Genomic DNA, 17,263 nt, shown 5'->3' on the forward strand with positions numbered 1-17,263 from the left:
TGTCGAGGCCCGTCGCGACGTCTGATGCGTTTGAAGGAGGCTCCCGGGGTAGAGGAGAGTCTCCAGTGCGCCATGTCCTCCAATCAGCCAATCTGCCAACCTGCCAATCTGCCAGTCTGCCCAGCAAGGCAAGCGAGCGGCAGCCAGATAGTGCGATGGCACGAATGCGGCCAGCCGGGGCGACCAATGGGGAGGCTGCTGATGCCAAGACGGCAGCAGAGATGCATTGAGCCGTGGTGATGTGCTGTGTGATGGAGTTGCGGGATGGACCGGTGGTCAAACCAAGACCCAGACCCAGACGAGCAGCGATTTGCGAACGAGAGGCTTCGTTCGTTCTGTCGGATTCGTTGTGGCGGGAACCCACTTCTGCCAGGCCTCGGCGTCAGGAATTCCCTAGCTGGTCACAAGTCATGTTCTTTATCAGGTGAGAAGGATTCCAATACCACCTGCCCGGGTAGAATTTCATCGTACTACCTACCTGCTGCCGTGACCCCCGGTCTCTCTCCGGCCCGAAAAAGGGAATCGGCAATCAATTGCCTGACAATGAGACAACAAGTCTTGTCGACGTTCGCCGGGGTCGTACTCGTACGCAACACGAGCACTGACTGCGTTTAGTGTACGGAACACAGCAAATTTATTACGCTGTCAGGCAGGCGGGCAGGCGGGGGACCAGGCCGTGCTCGCGTGGCTTGACTAGTTAACGCTCTTCCCTGCTGCGCCGCCTGGCCGCCTGGCTGCTAGGCCGTAGACCACCGAGTACTATGTGGTACTACTAGACTGAACAAAGGCAGGCCCAGCCGCCTGGGGGCCGAGATGAGAAGTCGCTGGGCCACTGATGACGTTTTGCCTCCGCCCCGTTTCCGTACCCGGGCGCTAAAGACGGATGCGACTGCCCTTGACGGATTAGGTGAGAGCAGCACGGGTATGTGTGATTGATGATTTTTGCTCGACGAGGTCCAACGCCGTGGCACCGTGCCGTGCAGATTGAGATTCATGCCTCTTGGCCTTGTCCTGCTCATGAATAATTTGTGCCACTCGGACTTACAAGCCCTGGAGGGGGGGGGGAGCGGTCCGTGGGGTGGTCTGACTTGGGAATTTCTTGGGCTGCGGCGAGGCGAAGTGAGATGAACCTTGTCTTCGGTCGCCGCTGCGGCGCTGCACCACTTGGCTGCAGGGCAGGCTGGGCAGGCTGCCAGGCTGCCAGGCTGCCCGTAGAAATCCCAACAGGCAAGAGAGTGGTGCTGGCCTACCGGGGTACCGGGGTACTGGGGTAGTAGATAAAGTACGTACTATGTAGTACCGCACTATGTAGCGCACTACTTTTGGCACCCTGCAGCTTCCTCCTCCCCTCCGGCCAATTATAGTGGCACTTTCCCGTTTTAGCGTCTGATCTCGGTTGTCACCTGCGACCTGGGTCGTCCCTGCTGATTGTGCAAGACTGCGTGCTCCACTCTCACGCCTTCCTGATCTCGCCGGGCATCCGATCAATTGTTCAGTTGGCGTTTGCTTGCCAGTACCGCTTGCTGGCCTGCGCTGGCCGGCCTGCACCTGCACCCGCACCCACAAGCGGGTCCCTAATTGGATGGTTTTCTGGTCTCTCCTCACCTGGACCTTGGACTTGGGACTAAGTCGCCTCGCCTCCTCCCGAACACACCTTCGCTCCCGTCCATTCTTTGCAACAATATATCGCATCTCGTAAAGCTGCTTCGTCATTCCCCTCAACTTTCCTTCCTTCCTTCCTTCCTTCGTACCTGGCACGACACACCACACACTCCCTTCCCTTCCTTCTATCCATCTCTCGAGCCCCCGGCTCTACCTCTCCGTTTCCTTTGCAATCCTACCCACCACTCATACTCTTTATTCAAATTCCCTACACTGCCCGCACATTCCAGCTCGCCCACCCTCACCTAGGCCAACCACTGCCGACTACCTTCCGGATGGCCACTTTTTAATATTAATCTGTCTCTCAAAACGCCATTCCTTCGGCTCACAGGTCTCACCCCCGACCTGCGCTCTGCTCCGTACTGCCTGTGCTCTACTCGGCACCCGACCCGACCTGCCACGCCGCGCCGCGCCCTGCTTGCCCGACAGCTTGCCATAGCTGCGCTCATTTGTCACCGGCCCGTTGAGCTGCCTCGAGCTGCTCGGCACATCGCCGTTCCTCACCTTTTTATTAGCCGTCGCACCTCTCCCGTGTCGACCGAGACATTCACTTGTCTCTCCCTGCTGCCGACCTGGAGCACAACACCTTGTCAAACACCAATCTAGGAGCTTGTCTCGCAGGGCCGTCGCTGGTTCTGCCCTTGATCCGCCAAGCTGGATTCGTACGTACCGCACCTTCCTCTCCCTGCCGTGCGTGCCACCACCGCATTGTATCTTGCATACATACATTGCCGCAGTTCCTCCTCCGCCTCGTCCCGCCCTGACAGCTGTTTCGCTGTTCTTTTGTGCCGGTGATGAGGGACTTCGTTCTGTCCAGCCGCGTCCCCTATACTGGGCCCACTGCATCTGACCTCGATCCCGCTTCGACCTCGATCCCAGCCTTCAATGGAGGTCAAATCTCAGGCGTCTAACCTGCTATGGCGTAGATTTATAACCGTGGCTGCAGGATGGTCTCAATACCACCATAGCCCCAGTGCGAGCCCGGCACCACAACAGCGACGATTAGGTCACCTACGCTCCCAGTCAAACTCTACCGCGCCAACTGTCAGCGCGCCCCCCACCTCTGCGAAACCCAGGTCCAACACACAGACCTCCAACATGACCGCCGATGTCTCCTCCCTGGCGAGGCCCGCCACTCCTCAGCCACAGCCCAAGAGGATATACGCCGGGATCCAAGAAAGCGACTTCGATTTGACCACTATCCCTGACCCCCGGAGCAGGGCGATGACGCCATCCAACGCCGACGATGCCTCGAGTACGCAGCAGCACCCTGAGCTGAACGACGAGGTCGCACATCTCAGCTCGAAGCTCATTCACGCCATCAACCACCAGACGACTCTCGACGACAACCTTTCGCAAACCCGCGCCGAGCTCGAGAGGGCGCGAGAGCAGATCCAATCCATGGAGGTCCAGCTCGAAAAACAAAGAGAAATGTTGGTTGGCGATATTTGGATCAGGCGCAAGTCGGCAGAGGCAGAGAAAACTAACTTGCTGTCTAGAATTGCTGACGAAAAGAAATTGCGTTTTGCGGCCGAGGAAGAGAAGAAGAGAATTGAGCAGGAGTTGGAAAACCTGACGACTGAACTCTTCGAAGAGGCGAACAAGATGGTCATCTCGGCCAAAGAGGAGGCACGTAAGGAGCAGGAGATCCTGCAGCGGAAGAACAGCGCTCTCAAGGCCCAGCTGGCAGACACGGAAGGCCTCCTCCAGTCCCAACAAGAACAACTGATCGAGTTGAAGCACGTCATGGAGCAGATGAGCGACCATGATAATGACACCGCGACGACCACGCCATCATCCCCCGGGTACAGCAAGTTTGACTCGAGAGAAGACGACACGCCCACATCGGACCTCGGATCGCAGTCCGGCATCCCAGATCTCGTGGCTCCTTCCTACCCCACGAGCTTCACTCACCTCTTGCAGCCGGTTCTTCGCAACGACATCGGCGCATACGATGATTTCGTGAGTCTCTGCAAAGCATCGAGGACACCTGCGAGCCGGCCACCATCAGGGAACCACTCGACCCTTGGCCTCGGCCTTCTTGGACCCGCTTCTAGTGTGACCTCGATCGGCATACCGTCTAGTGCTTCTACTGCTTCTCTGTCATCAATGGGCTCTCCCGCAGCCTCATCTACATTATCGATACAGACGCCGAACACTCCAGGGTCCACCGTCAGCGGGATGTCTACCACCTCCATGGTCCCGATTCCGCCATTGAAGGACTGCAAGTTCTACAAACGGGTGCTGGCCGAAGATGTGGAGCCGACACTCCGCCTGGATCTTGCCCCGGGTTTGTCTTGGCTGGCACGGCGCTCGGTTATTTCAGCCATGTCTGATGGCTCCTTGGTTGTGGAACCTGTCCCGACAACAGGCACCTATGCCATGCTCTCAAAACCGCAGTTCTACCCGTGCTCACTCTGCGGTGAGAATCGTAAAGATGACCAGTACCTTCGAAGATACCGCTTCCGCACCAGCGAGACCAGCTCCTCGCAGCGCTACCCTCTCTGTCGGTATTGTCTCAGTCGCGTACGAGCCACATGTGACTTCCTCGGTTTCTTGCGGATCGTCAAGGATGGCCACTGGCGGACCGACGATGAGGACTCGGAGAAATCTGCCTGGGAAGAGAGTGTGAGGCTACGGGAGAATATGTTCTGGTCTCGAATCGGCGGTGGCGTCCGTCCAATCCTTCAAGGCTTCCATGGGCAGGCCGAGAAAAGCCCCCGACCGAGTCAGGAAGAGTCTGCTCATATGGAGCAAAAGGCGCTCTCAGTGATCGAGGGACCCAAATCACTCGATGAGGTGAGGGAAACGAGCCCCGTGGATGACGACAATGCCGAGGACTTTGCGACCCCATTGGAAGAGAACGCTCTCGGGTCTACCCAGAAGGGTCTCATGCCCCACCCGGAAGACACCAATGACACGCCGGATGACAAGTCGGTTATCGTTCATGAATCTACAACTTCCGAAGCTGGAACGCTGGTGGAAAACAAAACAAGGCAAGAGGTAGAAGCAATTCCTAGGCCGCCTCGAACCCCCGAACCGACGGACATGAACCGGTTGTCTTCACAGTCGCTCACACCGACCTCTTCGTAAGACGGAAACCAAGCAGAGGACGACTTCGGGTTACTCAAGCCAACCGCGAATTCACGAACGGATCGGGACCCCGAAATTTTTTTTGAATGTATATTTTTAATATCGCCATTGTGCAGAAGGAGGCATCATGATTGGAACTAAGGCCTCCTAAAATGGACTTTTTCTCGTTCCCGGCGTTTTAGGGAATGGTGCATCGGAGCCATCTTTGGACTCCTTCCTCACGATTGTTGGAGCATACGGGGATGGCGGCAAAACGCACAGAAGACGGGAGAGAAAGACACGCATTTGGGCTCTGGCTCGGGATAAATGGGATTGGGACGACCGGAGAGATAGAGTGGCCCGGAGGCTGATCAATACGGCCGCGGTAACCAACTGACAAAGGAAAACACGGACGGGCTGGCCTGGACGGAAACAGGGAAGACCGCCTTGCGGAGGCGGTCTCACGGGTGTCGGCGACAGACACAGCTCCTTTGCGTCACACAAAATTAGTACAGTTTAATGATACCAGAAGAACACCAAATGCTACCTGATCATGAATGAAGAAGGTGTTGATTTGACCTAAAGTATTCCCCCCCCCCCTCCTCCCAAAACATGCCAGTTATCGAAAGTGGTGGGCTCACTGTGATTTTTTTTGTTTCTCTTCTGCTTCTCCGGAGTGATTGTCCGTCCTGTTCTTGCCCTCCGCGAAGCGAAAGCTAATTGAATGATGGACAAATTTGTTTTGGATAGGGGTCGTGTTACCTGACTGGGGACGTGGAATTTTCGAAACGGGTTCGCTCAGGGGCAAAGGGGGGACAAGGGGCGATCCAGATCCACCACATATGGGGGCAATCGGCAACGCGAGGGGAGGGGGAGAGGCGTTTTGTTACAGGTCGATTTCCCTCCAGACAGGCTTCACGACGACCCTGACCCGCTTGCTCGGGTCTGTAGCGAGGAAGCGCTTGGGCCAACGCAACGGTGGGCGAAGGACCTCGGTCACAGAAGTGGATTGATTCTTTTTCCACGACAGCAAGGTAGGACGGGCCGACCGCCGAGGGTCGTGTTTGGTGCGCTTGAGCTCTAGAAGCTGATATAGCATGATCGTTGATGCTTTGGGAGCAGTGTTTACAAGTCTAAATAAATATGGGGTATCGATTGATCTTGTACAATATTCTATGGTTAACATGTGTCTCTTACAGGTACAATCTCTCCTTTCTATCATGTAGACAAACTCTGGCGTTCTCAAGTGCTGTGCCGCTCTGGAGGGTCCGGATATTGGGTCTGGCGTTCTGAACGTGTTCAGGAGATGACCAGGTGTTGCCATGGCGATTGTTCACGGAAGCCTCAAGCACCCATTCATCTGTGGCCCCGTGACCCGCTGCCTGTGGCTGAAGTGAACGTGTGACATATATCAGGAGCTCTTTTGCTGTTGATGCTCATGAATGAAACCACAACTTCGCAAGTCCTAGTTAGTGACTGTCGGCTTCGGAAAGTAGAGAAGAGCCCCCCCACACACACACACCAAAGCCGACAGACACACCACCCACGAGGAGTAGAGCTCGCCCAGGTGAGTTGAATAGTCCAACGGGAGCCCTCCAGAAGCGGGCCCCAAGAGGTCAGACTCCAGATGTCCCCCTTGAAGCCTGCAGGATGAACTCGGTACCCCGCCGGGTGTTGAAAGCGCGGTGCGCAAGGTGACTGGCATGCTGCCGGCCAAGATCGGCCTTCAAGTCACCGGCCTCGGTAGCAGACGCGTTGCTCCGAATGACGGCGGCGGGCCAGGGTGCTCGAGCATGCTCGTCTTGTCAATGTGTGGTCGTATCAGCTGGCATGGCGGGCGCCTTATTTGGCGGCATGGTCACTGCTCATCCTCGCCTGCAGCCTCTCCAGTTTCCTCTCGAGGTCCGCCTTGGTCCTGAGCAGCTCTGCGCGCCGGGCGTCGATCATGGCGACACGCTCGGCGATGGGCATCTCCCGGACCTTGTGCTTCTGCGTGGTGGCTTCGTTGTCGGCCTTGAGGCTGGCGCCGGTGAGTGCGCCGGCGACGGTGATGAGGGTCACGGCGCCGGTCAGAACCACACGGCGCAAGTTCTGGCGGCCGGGCGAGTTGCGGTCGGCCAGGTTCCCTGGGGTGGAGGCATACCGGCGCACGGTCCTGGCGGCGGTCGGCGGGAGCGTGCGACGCAGCATGGTGGCTGGCGGGATGGTTGCTTGGTTGCTTGAACGGAAGGGCGGCACCCTCAGAGTCAAGTCCAGAAGTCCCTCCAGACAGATGCTGCCTCTGCGTGTCGGTGGGTGCTTGGCGTCCTGCTCTGGCGTGGGGGCCGAAAAGAGCCTGTCCCGGATGAGGCTGACGATGTGGTCGACAGGCAGGATGCGTGGGAGTCGAGGCTGGTGCAAGAGCCGGTCCGCTGGTGCCGGTGCCGTGAGGGCCAGGGAGGCGGCAGCGTGGCAGTCGTGGGTGAAGATGGCGGGGTGGAGGCTGGTGATTCTAATTCCAATGCAGAGCCGGCCGTCGTGAGCTGTGTGACACGTCGCCGCACCGATGAGATTTGCTGGCAGTCTGCAGGCTGATGATCTGCAGCCGCAGCTCCATCCTCTCCTTGTGGGGCCAGCAGATCCAGCTCGATTCCTGCGCCCAAAGCTGGGGGGGACCCGGCGTGCGGGGTGCTGGACAAGGTCCTTAGTAAGCGGCCCGGGATTGCGGATACGGGCGTCATTACGACGTGTACAGAGTATAGGTAACTATGTATGTCTATATATACCTGTGTGTATATACTTGGGTATATATTGACGATGATATCCGGCCAAGAGAGAGAGGGGGGAGAACAAGAGCAAATGACAACAAAAGAAATCAAAGACCAAGGAACGGGCAAAAGCCAAACATAAAACATAAGTCGAGAGACAGCAGACCTGACCGCCGTTGAGGCTTGGCCTAGTTTAGACAGTTGAAACCATCAGCAGCCGTCAAGTTCCAGCTCGCGCTCGACATTCCCCCACCGAGTCTGGTTCGTCTCACATTGCCTCGCTGAGTGTCAGAACCCCGGGGCTGCTGAAACACCACCATTGCTCACGGCATTTACTCCGAGCTAGAGTTTTTGACAGCTTCATGCGCGCGCCCACCCGACCGGCATGTCCGCCCCACGAGTCTTCATCGCCCGTCACGGCGAGACTGAGTGGTCACTGACCGGGAAGCATACCGGCGTCACTGATATTGCCCTCACTGCCGACGGCGAGAAGAGGGTCAAGGCCACCGGGAGGGCTCTGGTCGGCAACGACAGGCTCATCGTGCCCAGCAAGCTCACCCACATGTAAGACCCCCCCGAGACCCGACCAACTCACAACTCACGTATGTATGCTGATCGCCTCCCCCCAGCTTTGTCTCTCCCAGGAGGCGGGCCCAGCGCACCTTCGAGCTGCTCAACCTCGGCTTCAAAGACCTCCCGTGGGACCCCCACGGGCCCGCCGGTGACTCGCCGGGCCTGCCTTGCAACGCGCGCATAGAGATCACCGAGGATATTCGCGAGTGGGACTATGGTGACTATGAGGGCATCACCAGCAAGGAGATCCGCCAGCGGAGGCAAGACCAGGGTCTCGGCGACAACAGTTGGGACATTTGGAGGGACGGCTGCCCCGGCGGCGAGTCGCCCCACGACGTCACCGAGCGTCTCGACAGGCTGATTGCTAAGATTCGCTCCTACCAGGAGCCTTTCATGCAGGGAGCAGGCCAGAGGGAGGGCCTGGAGTCCTCCAGCGAGGGCACTGGCGATGTCCTCGTCGTCGGCCACGGCCACATCCTTCGTGCCTTTGCCATGCGGTGGGTCGGCAAGACTCTTCAGGAGGGCCCGACCTTCCTGATGGAGGCGGGCGGTGTCGGTACTCTCAGCTACGAGCACCACAGCATCCATGAGCCCGCTATACTTCTCGGCGGCGCCTTCGTGGTCAACAACGCCAAAGAGGCAATCGCCGAGGCTCCAAAGAATTAGGAAATTAGGAGTCTGCATGCGGCCTCCCTGGCTAGGGGATCAGCGTGATCTTCACCCTCTTAACCTCCTCTGTCCTAACCTCCTAGCCTCTGGCCTCTTGCACGACAAACTCTTCTGACAACGTACCTTGTGGAACAACCGTGGTTCTCTGACTTAGAATACCCTCGCAAGAGCCTAACAGACTTGATTTCCCCATCTGTAAAATTGACAGATCTGACCGGGGCTTGTGTGATGGACTCGGCCAGGGTGGAACCAATATGATGGACTGGACCGGCCAGGTGTTGTTTGTATCCACACGGGTATACGGTGTCGACGTTGGCTTTGACTGTCAGCGAGTAACGCTACGGAATTTAATCAGATTATCCGCAACACCCGCGCTCAAATTCTGATTCCTTGTTGTAAGAAATCAGCCTCGAAAAGTGGCGTACAGAACTCGACACATGATCTATGGTAGTGTACAAGTGTGTCCAGAGCGCCAGGTACTACAGCTGCATCATACTGGGATGCATGGCCACGAGGGTCTATGATACCTGCTGCTCGCCCTCAGCCATACCGCCTACATCCTCCTCCTCGGCATCAAACACGTCCTCGACGATCAGGTTCCCAGATTTTCCGATGACCTCCCGCAGGGTCTTGTCCCGGGTCGGCTCAAACACCTCTCTGGGTAGCAGGCTCGCGAGCCGGAAGCTATAGACGTGCTCGTACCCCTCCGGCGCGCCCTTGTCGTCCAGTTCCGACTCGTCCTCCCCACCGTCAGCCCGCGCCTGCAGTACCCCGTAGCACTCGACAAAGGCGTACAGCTCCTCGACCGTCGTGTTGCCCGCGAACCGTCTGATGACGCGGCCGGCGCCCGTCTCCTCGGGCATCTTGAGCGCCAGCCGCACCACGTCCGCCTCGCTCGCCGGCGGCTCCGGCGCGATGGTCGTCACCCGCCAACGCCGCCACAGCTGGCGCTTGCGATCTTGCTCCGCGGCCCGTTCGGCACGCTCTCTCTCGCGCTGCTCTGCTTCCGCGGCCGCCGCGGCCGCCTCACGCTTTTGTCTGGCCCGCTCGCGGTCCCGCGCCAACGAGCGCTCGTACGCCGAGTCCTGTTCTGTCCGCAGGCTGCGTGAGGTCTCCTGGGCGACGCGCTCGGCGCGCAGGCCCTCCAGGTCTGGGGAATACTTGTCCATGGCGGAGCGCAGGCCCGAGAGGTAGGCGGCTGGCGTGGTGGCGCCGGACAGCCTCTTGATGATGCCCATACGGGTGCTGCCCTCCTTCGGGGTCAGGCTGATGAGCACGGAGAAGGGGAACTTGGTGCAGTTGTACTCCTGCGAGACGATGTAGGCCTCGCTATCGAGCACGTTGCCGCCCCACAGCACGATGTTCGAGGCTGGGTCGGACAGGAAGGCGGCCACGTCCGGGCCGAGGAGGACGTCGCGGGCAAAGGACGCCGTATCGTCGTGCTCGGGGGACATGAGCACCACGAGCAGGAACTTGAGCTCCTTCTTGGCCAGGTCCTGAGCCTGCGCGAACCCGCCCTCGAACCACGGCAGCGAAGGGGTGCCCTCGGCAGGAGATCCATATTCCTCCTCGAACTCACGCCTGAATCGAGCGGCCGAGTCCCGCGGCAGGAGCATCTTTCGCCCATTTGTATTGCGCAGCCCGCGGGTGATGGAGTTTGAAACGGCGCGGGGCCGCAGCGACTGCGGCAGGAAGGACAGGATGTAGTAGATGGGCCGGAAGAGGCTGGCGAACAGCTTCCAGCCGAGCTGGAAGGGGGCGAAGATAAGAGAGAACAGCCATGGGACGGGATAGGTTGTGGACGGTTGCGGGACGATTCGGGGTGCCGGTTCGGTGCGGTCGCGGCGCGGCGGTCTGCCTATCGGGGCGTAGAAGCTCTCTTGGAGGTTCTCGTGTCGTCCAGCGGGCCGGGGCGGGTCGGCATGTGCTCGTTGCTGTTGTGCCTGTGCCTCTGCTACGGGGTCGGGGCCCTCGCCGTCGAAGAACTTTGTGATTGCAATCTGCACATTCCATTGCGACCGCTCTAGAAGCGGCACTGCGTCCTTGGGCTCTTGGTTTGTGAGGGCCGTGTACTGTTGGAGAGCCTCCTGCTGGCCAGGCGAGAGGCTGGCCAGGTCGACGTCGGCCATCTCGCGTGTGTTGGGGTCAGAACAGATGCGACTCCCCTAACTCCAATCCACTCCTCTTCAGATCCGCTCGATTCTACCAATCAATCCATCCAGGGTCGGAGACGGAGGTTTCTACAACAGAACGGGCGCTGCTGACTTGTTGGGTATGCTCGTGTGAGGTGACCAACGACCAACGGCCAACGGCCAACGACGGGATGGACGGGGCAGACGGAGCTGGCAGGTGGTGGTGGTGGCAGAACCGAGTAGCCAGCTAGGACCAGAACTCGAGGGGGCCTTGGCACAGCTGTGAGTCCAGCTGACTGCCGAGGTTGTCCTGGATGATGGTGGAGCAGCTGGTCAGCAGGTCAGGAATGGGCAGGCCAGGGAAGGTTTTCTTGTTGTAGTCAGAGAACTGAAGAGTGCGATGGGAAAGACTCGGCCAACCTAGCAGTTTGGTAGGAGATGCCACCGGGTCAATTGTCACTAGTAAAAGCGACGTCACGTCAGCAGTCAGCCAGCGAGTGCCAGGTGCAGGGATGGTCCACTGTCTCTCCCTGCCTGCCTGCCTGCCTGCCTGCCGTTTGCAGTAACCCAACCCCACCCTAAGCTAGCTGATGGCCACCTGCCACCCAGAGCATCAGTGCTAGCTGTTGCGGGTTCATAGACGACCAGGCAGTAGCAAACAGGGTGGGCAAGTAACAAGCTTACAGATATAGATTGGGTAGATACACAGTCGGGGGCTTTCTGGCATGTCAATCAGGACTTGACTGTGCCCCAGAGAGACAGCTGTGCAAGACAATGAATGAGTCAGCTTTATCCCACCATCCAAGTACTTAAGCACATACTACTGTGTACTACAGCAGACAGACTGCCGGCCCAAGTACCTACCCATGTCCCATGCACGCCCACCCAAAGCACCAAGGTACTTAGCTGGGTGAATGGGTACTCAGGTACCCGGCAAGCCGGCCGCCTACCGCACGAGCCAGGGCCAGCACGAGCCAATGGCCTGGCTGGTGGTTCCCAAGAGCTGGAGCCTCCACAGCGAAACAGGCGCATTGATGCGCGATGAACCGCTCTACACACCCCTTTCACCAAAGCCGCCAGGCCCCCCCCTCCAAGCCTCGACACGACACCACACGACGATATCGGGACGAGTTGTCGTCCTCGCCCTCACCCTCACCCTTCCTCTTGTGACCCCGTGGCTAGCCTCGCGCAACATCCTCTTGCTTTGCAGCATCTCCCAAGTAGGGTCGATGGGCAGAGTAGTCGCGCAACAGACAAGGCCATGGGAAACAATCCTCAGATCAAAGTAAGCATGCCGACGCGCCCAACAGCTCTTACCGGACCGCACCCACCCCCACTATCCAGTCTCTCTCTCTTCCTCTCCCCCTCTGTCCATCTGTCCATCTGTCTGTGTGTCTCGTCTTGCTGCCATGTCACCACCAACCCACCCGCCCACCTTACGGTCAACCCAGCGTCTTCCGCGACAAGCCCGTTCCCTTCCGAACTGACCAGCTTGCCCGTTTCTTTTGCTCCGGAATCACACCACTGCCGTCATACTCTTTGCTGATGTGGGCTGTGTGAGCAGGCGTCGTAGATTCGGTCCAGGAGGTGGTGGTGCTGACGTTGTCGTTGCTGCCGCCGCCCCCTCAAGACACTGACGGGGAGGCTTCCCCGTCCCATCCACCACAATGGCCGGCGCCCCGGATTTGCGCCGGCAGGTTGGGTCGCCAAGGCCCAAAGGACGTGGTGAGTCTTGATATTGCCGCCTCCCAGACCTGCGGCCACGAGTCCCCTCGTCCTAGGCCGTCTGGCCATGTGCTGATATGTGTCCTTGCCAGCGGACAGAGATACTCCATGCAAGAATATCCTGATATACGGCAAATGCCGCTACGAAAACGCAGGCTGCAGCTTCAACCACGATGACCCGAGGACCAGCCACGCCAGCAGCAGCTCCGAGAACTCCAAGAAGGCCCTCAACGGGGACTCTCCCTCCTTCACCCCTTCAAGCCTGTCGTCGCAGCCCGCCAAGAAGTCATCACTGCCCTCGCAGGCCGCCAGCGCTGCCGTATTCACGCCCAGGGGTGTTGGGGCTGCCACACCCGCCAACAATCACGAACCCGAGCGTCTATTCAATCCTGCCGCGATCAAGGAGTTCACCCCCCAGAACAACTATGACCTAGCAAGTGCCGGCGCTGCTGCTGTTGCTGCTGCCGCTGTCACGCCTGATGCTGCCATGGCCTCCTTCGACCCTTTCTCGACACCAATCGCCCCTGCTCAGTTCAACCCGTATGCTAACGACCACACGGCGCTGGCTGGGTCCTCGGCGAACGCGTATTACCAGGGCCAGGCAGGATACGCCACCCCGCTGCAGCCGCCCCCTTATCATCTATATGCCAATATTGGGCCTTATCGAGAAGACTTGCTGCCATACCAACGCCAGACGCGCGACTTTTTCATGCCAGATGATCTTAGGGAGGATCTGCAGAGGAAGTCGCATGCAGCTCTCCAGGTCATACCTAGTACAATTCAGTTGGAAAACTTTCACTCGCTCGTGCCCCTCGACAAACTGGACACGCCGCATAGGAAGAACACAAGCATTTTCGGATGGACAAGCTGGCTGTTCAAGGCATTCTCTGCAAAGACAGGGCGGATTTACTGCCTTAGAAGGATTCAGGACTACCGTCTCGGCGACCGAGAAGCCACGCAGGCCATCGAGACCATCAAGAAGTGGAAACAAATCAACAACGCCAATGTCGTCTTCGTCCATGATGCATTCACCACCTCCGCGTTTGGTGACAGGTCACTCGTTTTTGCTCAGGACTATTTCCCGCTGGCGCAAACAGTCACCGAAGTCCACCTGACTGCACAACCGCAGAAGGATCATCGGTTCCGCGGCCCCGCTGCTCCGCCCAAGATCCCAGAGTCTGTCATATGGTCATATGTCGTTCAGATAGCGAACGCGCTCCGGGCCATACATGCCAGGGATCTGTCCGCCAGATGTCTTGACCCCAGCAAGATTATAGTCACCGAGAAGAACAGGATACGACTCACAGCGTGTGCGATCCTCGACGTCGTCCAATACCAGGGCCACCGGTCAACCAAGGAGCACCAGCAGGACGATTTTGTACAGCTGGGGAAGCTGATCCTCTGCCTTGGGACCGGGAAACTCCCCGGCCAGCTCGCTGACGTCAACGCCGAGATGGCCACGATAGCTAGAAAATATCCGTCCGGCCCCAAGGGTGAGTCGGCGCTCAGAGACCTGGTCGGCTGGCTCCTGACACCAGGTGAGAAGCTCGCCGATCAGCTCATCACGGGAATGCCGCACCACGTAATCGAGAATCTGGACAAGAACCTGCAGCACACAGACTCGCTGAACTCGGAGTTGCAGAGGGAGCTTGAAAATGGGCGACTGGTGCGCCTGTTGATGAAGATGGGTATGGTGAACGAGCGGCAAGAATTCGACAACGACCCAGGATGGAGCGAGAACGGCGAGCGGTATACGCTTAAACTGTTCCGCGACTATGTCTTTCACCGCGTGGATGAGGCTGGCCGCCCCGTCTTCGATATGGGCCATATGGTGTCATGTCTCAACAAGCTCGACGCGGGCGCTAACGAGCGCGTGCGCCTCACGAGCAGGAGTGGCGAGACCGACTTCATCATCACATACGCCGAGCTCAAGAAGCAGCTCAACAGCGCGTTTGCCGACCTGATGAAGCATAACAGGCGGGCTTAGGTGAGACAAAGCGCGGGTATGTGGGGCTGCGTCGGGCAGCAACAGCTTCGAGTTTGGGTTACCAGGGTAGCTTGGGCGGTCTGTTGGTGAGGCGGCAGGCGGTGTGGGATATGAGACGAGATTTAGATTTGGTGGGTCAACAGGCCTTCTCTGTTGGAAATTGGCACTATCTTGTCCCTGCTGCCGCGATGAGTACACATATTTGGATGTCACTCGGTCTAAACACACGAAGAAGTCGAGGTCGCCAGGAAGGCATCGGCGATATTTCTCTCCTCGGAGCAAGTCACGCGATCTGTATCTGGGAGTTATGCGGGCAGAGTGCCAATGGTCTTGGGCGAAGACGGAAGAGTGCGCGAGCAAACAAAGCAAACCTCGAAAGCGTTGTAGAGAGCGAGAAAGCAGTTGCGTGGTTGAGAAACGCTTCGAGCGAGATCCTGAAGGGCGTGAGATCGAGAGAACATGGAAGAATGATGGACATGAACACCTAGGTGGACAGTTACAAGCCAGCAGGCAGGTGAGGCACAGCGAATGTCAGCGGGATAAGTTGTTCATGGCGAAAGAGATGTTTATAGCAAGTCGAAAGTATAGAACCTTGAGCGCATTCTTCATAACATCTGCTCTGGGATTCACTCGACTGGTCTTTCTTGAGCCGCTAAAGTGGACGGCTTGTTGCATGTAGAAAGCTGTTGCCAAAATATCGGACACTGCAGCCTCGGAATTCCACATTCGAGGTCTTGTTGCCAATGGTTATCCCGAAATTGTGGGAATCAATACCACAAAAGAGTACGTGGAGGAATAGTTTATCGTTCCTGTGGACCCACGCTGCTCGTTTCCGTCCCCTGAGGAAGAGGTCGTTGAGCCCACATGCCGGCACTGCCACACTACCAGTATCGCTGGCCGGTTCAGAAGTTTAGAAGTTTATATTAGCTGTCAATGACCTAGGTAACCTGCCCGTCTCCAAAAAAATTCTAAGTGGGATCTGAGACCGTGATGTGCTGCTACCTCAAGTGCTGAGACAGTATTTACATGAAGCTCTGTGCCTAGGCAATGTATCTCAGGCAGGAATGTAGAGAGGTGTATAACTTTGTACGATATATTCAGATCATCTAGCGGTGCCATTGTCTGAATCTGGTTCTATGAATAACAATAAACAATGATACAACAGTATTTGTCTAATAATCAGTCATCTGCAGCAGGATCATGTGCTTGTTCGTACTCCAGGGATCACAAAGCCCAGAAGTTATTCCCACCTATACAGGCACGAGTCCGCACTTTAGGGACCTGGTGGCTCTACCAACTTGTGTGTGCACTTGAGCATGTGACTGCTTGCTTCAATACGGAATCCCGCAGTCATTCTTGCTTTCCAAAATTAAGAAGAAATGCGGGAAATAGGGATATCTCATGTACGAAGCGGAAAACATACTATCAAGCAACCCATATGACTTGAATCTATCTGGAACTTCAACAATAGCAACGATTGAACGCAGAGTGCCAGGCAACTTGTTTGAACTAATTCGTGCTGTAGTTGGGCCATACCCAAAGACCAATCAGTGAAGCTCGAGCAGTCTCCAGAAGCAACTGCCTAGTCCCCCCCTTTCCCCACCAGGCTACCCCCGCGGGACTAGGAGCATCCATCACATCTTTGAACCTAAATGTAGAAATACTTCTGCTAGTGAGGAACCGGTTCGGTCTTCTAAGTTCTTGCAGCTATGCAGATTACGATTGATTGCATGTGCGGCAGCAGCCGTCAGAAACTCACCGCACCTAGCCATCCTCACATCTTGCCCAGCGACGCAGAGGTGGACCGGCGTGGCTCAGGAGTCCTCTTTGTCTCCCACCTGGCAATCGATCCCCCAGAGCCGCAGAAGCTATCCGAGCTGTCACAGTACGAATACGACACCGGGACACGCTTCTTCTGTGGGACTTGCGGCTGCCATGTGTTCCAGAAGTTCACAGCCTCGTCCGCGTCGGCCTCTTCAGCCCGGACCATGGGTGACACGCAGCTACCCACAGAGTTGTTCGCTGTCGCAACCGGGGTGATAACCGAGAGTCCAAGTGAGCAGGAATGTATCCGTTTCGGCAGCGCTCCGGTGGACGATACCTGTGATGGCGGACTGGGCCCGTATCTGCCAGTTCCTGAGATGAAGCGGCGGACACAGGAGCCACGGATAGAGGCGCCCGAGACTTCCAACGACGCAGTTTCAGCGACTTGCGGGTGTGGAAACGTGAAGCTACTCATTCAACGCCCTGAATACTTCTCGGGCAAAGAGGTTGAGCTTCCACACTCCCCATACCCTGATCTTGTGTTCCCTTACAAGACAACCCCAAAGGATAAGCTGGACAATCCTTTAGACGAAAAGTGGTACCTGCGCAAAACAGGTGGAAGACTCAGATATCTTGCTGGAACCTGCTCATGCAAGTCGTGCCGGCTCACCGCGGGCTACGAGATACAGACCTGGGCTTTCATCCCCAGAGTGGCCATCAAGATCTCCGTTTCGTCGGACTCCGTGACCAACTCGAAAATCTCGGCTTCGTGTACCAAATATGAGGCACAGGATTACGAATCTCATATCGGTCTGGACTTCGGGGTGCTAAGTCATCTACCGCCTGGTCGAAATCCGCTCCGGTCCTATGAGTCGTCTCAGGGGGTTCTCCGCGAGTTCTGTGATGTTTGTGGCGCTACAGTCTTCTGGCAT

General features: G+C 57.4%; 5 protein-coding genes across 5 annotated transcripts; 3 read left to right on the plus strand and 2 right to left on the minus strand.

Annotated features, from left to right (window-relative positions):
* Positions 1-1,432: 1,432 nt before the first annotated feature.
* Positions 1,433-5,340, plus strand: KVR01_003856 (uncharacterized protein). Its single transcript, XM_044792962.1, has 3 exons — positions 1,433-2,324; positions 2,589-3,095; positions 3,162-5,340. Exons 2-3 carry the CDS (start codon positions 2,761-2,763, stop codon positions 4,753-4,755), a joined length of 1,929 nt encoding a protein of 642 aa, XP_044648871.1. The 5' UTR covers positions 1,433-2,324; positions 2,589-2,760; the 3' UTR covers positions 4,756-5,340.
* A 1,236-nt stretch (positions 5,341-6,576) lies between these two features.
* KVR01_003562 (uncharacterized protein) lies at positions 6,577-6,924 on the minus strand (the record flags this gene model as incomplete). Its single annotated transcript, XM_044793432.1, has 1 exon — positions 6,577-6,924. One exon carries the CDS (start codon positions 6,922-6,924, stop codon positions 6,577-6,579), a length of 348 nt encoding a protein of 115 aa, XP_044648577.1.
* A 601-nt stretch (positions 6,925-7,525) lies between these two features.
* KVR01_003078 (uncharacterized protein) lies at positions 7,526-11,521 on the plus strand. The gene is made up of 2 exons (XM_044788621.1): positions 7,526-8,045; positions 8,111-11,521. Exons 1-2 carry the CDS (start codon positions 7,867-7,869, stop codon positions 8,718-8,720), a joined length of 789 nt encoding a protein of 262 aa, XP_044648093.1. The 5' UTR covers positions 7,526-7,866; the 3' UTR covers positions 8,721-11,521.
* Positions 9,242-10,852, minus strand: KVR01_002444 (uncharacterized protein; the record flags this gene model as incomplete). Its single annotated transcript, XM_044784066.1, has 1 exon — positions 9,242-10,852. The coding sequence occupies one exon, from the start codon at positions 10,850-10,852 to the stop codon at positions 9,242-9,244; it is 1,611 nt and encodes a 536-aa protein (XP_044647459.1).
* Positions 11,522-11,746: 225 nt separating the features above from the next.
* On the plus strand, positions 11,747-15,178 carry KVR01_002097 (uncharacterized protein). The gene is made up of 2 exons (XM_044790220.1): positions 11,747-12,580; positions 12,673-15,178. The coding sequence occupies exons 1-2, from the start codon at positions 12,523-12,525 to the stop codon at positions 14,565-14,567; spliced, it is 1,953 nt and encodes a 650-aa protein (XP_044647112.1). The 5' UTR covers positions 11,747-12,522; the 3' UTR covers positions 14,568-15,178.
* The last annotated feature ends 2,085 nt before the right edge of the window (positions 15,179-17,263 follow it).

Source organism: Diaporthe batatas (genome assembly GCF_019321695.1).
Source record: "Diaporthe batatas strain CRI 302-4 chromosome Unknown Contig00003, whole genome shotgun sequence".
Lineage (NCBI taxonomy): Eukaryota > Fungi > Ascomycota > Sordariomycetes > Diaporthales > Diaporthaceae > Diaporthe > Diaporthe batatas.

Excerpts from the sequence above, each read along its gene's own strand:
- KVR01_003856 (XM_044792962.1), top strand. The coding sequence starts at position 2,761 with ATGACCGCCGATGTCTCCTCCCTGGCGAGGCCCGCCACTCCTCAGCCA. Across the intron at positions 3,096-3,161 it reads CTCGAAAAACAAAGAGAAAT|AATTGCTGACGAAAAGAAAT; the intron begins GTTGGTTGGCGA and ends CTTGCTGTCTAG.
- KVR01_003078 (XM_044788621.1), top strand. The coding sequence starts at position 7,867 with ATGTCCGCCCCACGAGTCTTCATCGCCCGTCACGGCGAGACTGAGTGG. Across the intron at positions 8,046-8,110 it reads CCCAGCAAGCTCACCCACAT|CTTTGTCTCTCCCAGGAGGC; the intron begins GTAAGACCCCCC and ends GCCTCCCCCCAG.
- KVR01_002097 (XM_044790220.1), top strand. The coding sequence starts at position 12,523 with ATGGCCGGCGCCCCGGATTTGCGCCGGCAGGTTGGGTCGCCAAGGCCC. Across the intron at positions 12,581-12,672 it reads GCCAAGGCCCAAAGGACGTG|CGGACAGAGATACTCCATGC; the intron begins GTGAGTCTTGAT and ends TGTCCTTGCCAG.